Source organism: Arachis ipaensis, chromosome B7 (genome assembly GCF_059453495.1).
Source record: "Arachis ipaensis isolate K30076 ecotype BB chromosome B7, ASM5945349v1, whole genome shotgun sequence".
NCBI classification, from domain to species: Eukaryota; Viridiplantae; Streptophyta; class Magnoliopsida; order Fabales; family Fabaceae; genus Arachis; species Arachis ipaensis.
The window spans coordinates 111,523,855-111,531,696 of record NC_142442.1 but is presented as its reverse complement, the minus strand read 5'-3'; the positions used below and the strand labels follow the sequence as shown (position 1 = coordinate 111,531,696).

At 37.8% G+C, this 7,842-nt stretch overlaps 1 protein-coding gene across 1 annotated transcript; it reads right to left on the bottom strand.

Moving 5' to 3' along the window:
* Positions 1 to 297: 297 nt before the first annotated feature.
* Positions 298 to 1,067, bottom strand: LOC148553740 (uncharacterized). Its single transcript, XM_088494867.1, has 2 exons — positions 848 to 1,067; positions 298 to 581 (listed from the first exon to the last, which is right to left on the bottom strand). Exons 1-2 carry the CDS (start codon positions 1,065 to 1,067, stop codon positions 298 to 300), a joined length of 504 nt encoding a protein of 167 aa, XP_088350993.1.
* Between the last annotated feature and the right edge of the window lie 6,775 nt (positions 1,068 to 7,842).

Below are 7,842 nucleotides of genomic sequence, written 5' to 3'. Positions count from 1 at the left end.
CACCACGAATTTATCCAAAAAGGGATGAAATACTCTGTTCATGTAATCCATGAACACAGTAGGTGCATTCGTCAACCTAAAGGATATCAGCGCAAACTCGTAGTGTCCACAGCGCGTCCTAAACGCAGTTTTCGAAATGTCATCCTCCTTCACCCTAATATGATGGTAACCGGATCTTAAATCAATTTTTGAGACCACCCTAACTCCTTGCAACTGATCCATTAAGTCATCGATCCTAGGCAACGGGTACTTATTCTTCACAGTCACTTTGTTCAACTATCGATAATCCACGCAAAGTCACATTCCTCCATCTTTCTTTTTTACTAACAGAACTGGTGCTCCCCATAGAGATACACTCGGTCGAATCAACCTCTTGTTTAGAAGCTCTTCCAACTGAGTCTTAAGTTTCGCTAGCTCTATCAAAGCCATCCTGTAAGGTGCAATTGATACTGGTCCAGCTCCTGGCACTAAGTCAATCGCAAATTCAATTTCCCTTTGAGGTGAGAATTCGGGTATATCTTTCGGAGACACTTTTGAGAACTCCCTAACAATTGGAATTTGATCCAACTTCTGTTCATCACCTAACGCATTCGCAACTAAAAATATATAACCCTAACACTTTTTCCCACTACAGTTCACCAACACAGAGTTCAGGTAATAACCCTTAGCTACCACTGCTCCTCCTTCTCCTTCTGGCATAAACTGAATCGATCGCTCAAGCAATCCAACAATACCCGGTTATTTGACAACCAATCAAACCCCAAAATCACCTCCAACCCAATCATTGGCAAACAGATTAAATCATGAAAAAAATTCTCTATCCTCAATTTTAAAGATATTTGCCTACAATCTGATCTAGTCACAACCGTCTGATACGGGATATGCATATGCAAATCGATAGCTAATTCTGACATTTTCAATCCTAGTTCCTCAACCTTATAAAATGCAATGAATGAATGTGAAGCTCCAGTATCATACAATGCAACCAATGTGTTGTCACCAAATAAACATTTACCTCTCATCAACGGATTTGCCTTAGTAGCATCACTAGCGTTCACAGCAAACATCCGACCTTGGTGTTGGTTCCGACCCGCATTCGGCTTTTTCTTACTAGTGCAATCTCTTGCTAGATGACCTGGCAATCCGCAAACAAATCAAACACTTCCTCCTCGTGCCTGGTGGTATTGATCATAGTTGTTCCTCCTAAAGTTTTCTCGACCTTGAAGGTGTTGAGGTGCGTGTCCAGCCCCTCTTGAAGCTCTAACCCTTAGGCTGAAAGTACTTTTCACGCCCATGGTTGTTGTTTCTTCCTCGAGTGTCTCTTGCTAGTGCCACCTTCTTTGCAAAATCCTCTACGACCCTTGCCTTGTTCACAAGCTCGAAAAACACCCGAATCTCCAAAGGAGCCATAGTAGTAATGATGTTTTCCCTCAAACCTCCTTGGTATTTTATACACTTCCAACTCTCATAGGACTCAGAGGCACCTTGACATACCCTAGAGAACCTACAGTTTTCTTCAAACCTACTAGTGTAATCGGCCATGGACAATGAGCCTTGCTTCAACTGCATAAGCTCCAACTCCCTAGCCTCTCTTACTGATTCAGGAAAGTATTTCTTATAGAAAGCCGTCTGAAACACATTGCAAGGAATGTCGGTGTTCTGAAGTTATAGTAATCATCATTCTCCTTGCCACCATTGTTGAGCCTCTCTTAGAAGTTGGTACACCGTAAATTCCACAAATTGATTGTTCGGAACATGTTGAGCCTGCAGAGCATGCTCCATCGCCTGAAACCAATTGTCTACTTCAGTAGGGTTGGTTAACCCTCTAAAATTTGATGGATGAACCTTTAGAAATGAAGCCAAGGTCATTGGAGTACCTCCCAAGTTGTTACCATCTCCTTCTCCATTCCCATTCTCATTTCCATTTCCGTTCCCAGCCAGTTGATCCATCCTTTTCACAGCTTGCATAGTCGTAGCAGCATTCGCTTCCATAGTATTTGCTAGATTGGTCATCACCGCTATAAACTCGGCATGTTCATTAACGGGTTGATTACCTTTATTGCCTCTCGTGTACTCGTACAACCTCGTCCACAAGTAGCAATTTCTGTCTGTACTAAACAATCGATATCAAGGTGATCAGTCTCAATATCTCAAGCCTAGTGCTTCAATTATCCCAAAAAGACACTTACAAATAAGAATTCTATGAAATATCAAGCAGATAACATAAATAGCACGGAAGAAAATGACACAGAGTATGCAATAAAGCACAATTGGTCCATCCCTCAGGCTCACGAGGATGAACTGCTCTGATACCACTAAATGTAATACCCTAATTACCCTAAGCCTTATCTCATGCCGTAAAGCAAAGAATAACAAAGTGCCATGACACTTCTAAGGCTTACACGATAATATATAAATCGAAAGGAATAATAATACGAGGAGCCCGATGAAGAATTACAGCTCAAAACAGAAAATAGAAAAGCGCGTAGCGTTCACACGATAACTAAAAGCATAAAGGAATAAGATACAACATAAGAAATAATACAATAATAATCAAGATATATACATATATATAAAAGTGTGATAGTCATAAGAACTCTAGCCGTAGCCTGCGGAGTTTAGGCCGACTAGTTACAAACAGACAATATATATATATATATATATATATATATATATATATATATATAAGTGTGATAGTCATAAGAACTCTAGTCATAGCCCATATATAAAAGTGTGATAGTCATAAGAACTCTAGCCGTAGCCCGCGGAATTTAGGCCGACTAGTTACAAACAGACAATACAGAGTTTTTGAGTTAAAACAGCATATACAACTTATCTCTCATAGCAAGCCTCTAAGGCAACTAAGTCTAAAATACAAAAGTGAGAGTATATCTTTGACAAATTAAACCAAAATACAAAAGAGAGAAAAAGATCCTCCACTTCGTCACCATTTCGCAACTCATCGAGGTGGGTCACGTCCTGCATCTAAAAAATAACAACAGAATATGGTATGAGAACCGGAGATTCTCAGTATAGTAACAATGCCCAATGTGTAATATATAAAGTTCCAGGATGCCAAAGGCAACCCTAGAACTTCATGTCAAACTTAAGATCCAAACTTAAAGCAATGATAAATTTAAAATCATAATGAAAAACTATAATAAAACAGGGGTAATCTAACTTAAGGAATTGATAACTAAACCAACACTGCTGTCCCATAGCCTTCACCAGTCTAACCTCCACACGACCCTTTTGCCACCGCCTATCGAACATCCTCAACCCCAATAGAAAACACAAGTAGTTGCATACAAGTAATACACAAGTAATGTCTATATATGGCAGGTAAATCAAGAAGCAGTTAAGCATGTTAGACAATTAGGCATAGGATACAAGTAGACAAAGCAATCAAATAGATAGAAAATGCATATGATGAATGCCTGTCATATTGGCTGTGATATCACATTGTCGGTTCAACTTCCAACCCGATACATTCCCGTGGGAATGTCGCTTTTAGTCACGTTTATAAATTGGAACCCCTGGGATATAGTGCCCGGCTCACTTTTCCTGAGATATAGTACTTGGCCACTCTTATGACCAAAAGTATGTAAGCGGGACTTCTACCACAACCCTCGCACCTCAGCATAAGAGGAACGAATCTCACGCCTTACGCCTACAACTCAGCATAAGCGGGACAAACCCGGCCCTTATACCTACAGGTCATCAATGTTATTCAAAAACAGTTTAATAGTTCATAGTAAAAATCTCTCAGCTCATTCTGAGTCTCATCATGCTCGGCATTCATGCCTCAATGTTCTCAATCTCAAAATAAGATCATCATCACATCATGTGTCCTCTATTCAATATCAAAGAACTCTCCACTAACTCACTAAGACTAATTCATCCACAATTCATACTACGTCTAAGTCTCCATCTTCTAATATTTAACTATCTTTATCTAATTTAAGCCATCTAACTATTTCTCATTAGTCTCAAGTGTCAATTACTAGTTAGTAATCTTAAACAATAGATAAAGAAGTTTGGAAGACTAGAGAATCCTTGAAAAGTGAAGAAAATAATTTTTCAGCAAAACATGGGTCTCGCATACGCAAACCCCTGTCCTGCGTACGCATGCCTTGAAATTTGGGTGTCTGCGTATACATACAGTGTCTACGTATGCATCCAAGTAAAATTGGACCAAGCTGCGTACACATCCATGCACCACATACGCGGAAATGCTGGACAGAAGTCATTACCCACGTGCGCGAGCCTTAGTAGACTTGGAAAATTTTTAAAGCTGCAGAAAAAATTTTTAAAAAATTTTCTATTCATTCTTTAAACGTCTTAAATTTCTCGGATCCAAATTTTATAAAAATCTAGTTTCATCAAAAATGGGGTCCCGAGGCCAAGTTATGTCTCGCCAAAGTTTGTCAAAAATCAAGCTTTGCACAAAATCATCAAAGTTCCCTAGTTTCCAAATTCCAAAACCAAACCAAACTAAAACCTACTCAATTTCATCACAAAACACCACCACATACTACACTTTACCATTCCATTGCACTTCAATTAACTCAACATCCATTTCACTCAATCTTTCCACCATAATTCAACAAAAATCCATAATTCATAAATCAACATCTCAACCTTAACAATTTTCACACAATTTAACTCTTTATAAACATCATTCACCACCATTCAATATCAACACAAACTATAATATTCAAAACCCAATATCATCATCAATATTTAGCATCAAGCATTAACACCCACCATCATAATTCATCAATTTCATCATAATCACCAATAATAATCACACATTATCAACAATCCAAATCTATCCTATGGTCCACTAGCCTATGTTTCACGAAACATTACATATTACATAGAGAAAAGTGAAACTATACCTTGGCCGATTCCCAATATGCACAAAATTCACCAATTGATCATAACCAAGCTCAAGCAAGTCACCAACTCAACTCCACTTGCTCTCAATATCACAATTATCAAGTTATACACAATTAATTCATAAAAATTAATACCTAGGGTTCCTAAATACACAATTTCAGAAGAGTTAAGAACAAGCTTACCTTACCAACATTGATAAGGACAAAATCCAATAGAAATCAAGTGCTAGAGTGTACCTAAACACCCAAAATCACAAAAATCACTCAACAACTATAGCCAAATTTTTGAAATTCTTAAGTGCTGAAAACTAGGTAAGGATTTTTGAAAAGCTTACCACAATACCTAGCTAGAAGTGATGGACTCAGCAAGAACTTCGCGTGGCCGCAAACGGGACGCGAATCGGAGCACCGTAGCTCGAAATATGATCAAATGAATAGTATTTTGGTGTAACCCTTGCTCTCTTCCTCACTTCAGCTTTGCTTCCTTCTCTTTGGTGATGAATGAGCTGATTTGGCTCATCAATGGGTTTATATATGTTGGACTTGGCCCAACTTGGGCTCGGTCTAATCCGTTAGTATTTTTTGTCTGTTTGGTCTAATTTTGGGCCAAACCTTTAGAATTTGCGCCCGGTTTTTAACTTTAATTATTTTTCTAAGTTTTTCTACCATTTTTATTACTCTCACACAGTACTAGACAAACTTAAGCCAGCACTATCGGTACGCATTTTTACATAATTTTTCGCAGAAAATTACATTTTCCAACTCGAAAAATTCTACTGAATTCAAATCTCACATCCAAATTTTAAAATTTATAAGTCTTAATTTTATTATTATTTTATGTTAATTAATCGATTAATTATTCCAATTCTTACAGTTAGTGTGAAATTGACCCTTGGTGGGGTTTCTTGGGCATGTGCAGTGGTGTATGTTAGTCTGGTGCCTATCTGGCAAGAGGAAGCTTGGAATTCTCTTCTCTTATAATAAGTCCTGGTTAGTTGTTGGTTATTTCAATGAAGTTCTTCATTGCTCAAAGGTCAAATGAGGTAATTTTGTTCATAGAAGAGAGAGATTTGCTAAGATGATTGGGGATTATGGTCTCATGAATTTAGGAGCCAAGAGACTCTTCTTTACTTAGTACCAATAGTTGCAAGGGAACAAAAATATGGCCAAGAGGCTGGATAGAGTTTTAGCCACTGGGTCATGGTGTCATATTTTTTCTAAGGCTTATGTAGAGAACTTGGCTAGAATGTAGTTTGATCATTGTCCAATTCTTTTGAATTGTAAAGAGTGGATAGATTTGTGAAAAATAAACATTTTAAGTTTCAATCAGCCTCTTCATCATCCTTCTTTTATTAGTGTGGTTCAAAAAGATTTGATAAATGGCTAACCTAATCATATCAGATGTCTTGCAAAGATAAAAGAAGAAAGAGAAAATTGTAGAAGAAAGAGAGAATTCCAAAAGAAAATTGCATACCTTTAGATGAAAATAAAACGAGTAAATTCTATTTACTTTAGATAGTTGGAAGCTAAGTTTTAAGAAGATTATTTGAATCTTTCACTACAAGAAGTGATCTTCTCGTTCTAGAAACCTAAGGAGTAATGGGTCTACTTTGGTAACAAAAATCCTAGGTTCTTTTATATACAGACTGTGATATGTAAGAATCATAACAAAATTTATGTGTTCATTTGGATTATAGTAGTTGAATTACTTATTAGAAAGATATGAAAAAAAAGATACTGTAAGATTTTTCAAAGATTTATTCTGTACCAATGAGGAGGTAAGTCTAGATGTTATGGGTGAGATTGCTCTTCCTTAGCTACCGCATGAGGCATGTGATAGGTTAACTAAGGCAGTTTCTAAGGAGTAGGGGTGGCAATATGTACCCTACCCGCGGGTACCCAACCCGACCCCACCCGGTCGGGTAGGGTTGCCAACCCGATCCGCAGCGGGTAGGGTAGGGTGCGGGTAGGGTTTTCGTGCGGGTCGGGTAGGGTGCGGGTTGAGCCTCAATCCTACCCGACCAACCCGCACCCTATATATGTATATGTTATATACTTATATAAAAATATATTTTAAGTAGATGTTGAACTAAAGACTTCTCACTAAATACAAAATATCCTTAGTCATTAAAAGAAGATCATTAATTGATAATTTAATAAACTTTTTTTTACATAAAAGTCAGTTCTATTTTAAATTGTCATCAAGTTATATAATAACGTTGCATTTTTTTATAACCCGCGGGTAGGGTCGGGTACCCGCGGGTTAAGAGCGGGTAGGGTTAGGGTTGAGATATTCTCAACCCGCGGGTAGGGTAGGGTTGAGTTTATATAAAAATTTCAACCCGCGGGTAGGGTTAGGGTTGACTCCAAACCCTACCCTACCCTACCCATTGCCACCCCTACTAAGGAGGAGGCAGGTAAGGAAGGTTCTTATGGAGATGAATTCGTTCAAAGACTCCAAAGCTGACGATTTCTTGGCTTTTCTCTTTAAAAAAAATTGGAGCATTATATGAGATGATGTTTGGAGATGGTGATTAATGCTCGTCTTTACTAGAGACCTTAGTGGTTCTAATCCCAAAAATTGATAATCCAAACTACATGAACGACTTTAGACCTATTAGCCTCTGCAATATCTTGTATAAGTTAGTGACTAAAGTAATTGTGAACAGATTGCGTCATTTCCTTCATGATTTCATTGCCCCTCTTTAAGGAGGTTTCACCCCTAGAACAGGAACTCCGAGTAATATTATTGTAGCTCAAGAGATTTTACACTTTATAAAGAAGACCAAGTCCAAGAAGGGAGTTCTTGCTTTCAAGATTGACCTAAAAAAATATGATAATTAGAATTTTCTTGAACACACTCTTAATCAGTTTGATTTTCCTCCTCAAATGACTAAAGCTAATTATGGGGTGTGTTTGAGCATCTTCTTTGTCTATCTTA

Coding starts and splice junctions, on each gene's coding strand:
- LOC148553740 (XM_088494867.1), bottom strand. CDS start 1,067: ATGTTTGCTGTGAACGCTAGTGATGCTACTAAGGCAAATCCGTTGATG. Junction 582..847: donor GGTTGTGACTAGATCAGATT/GTAGGCAAATAT, acceptor CGAATGCGTTAG/GTGATGAACAGAAGTTGGAT.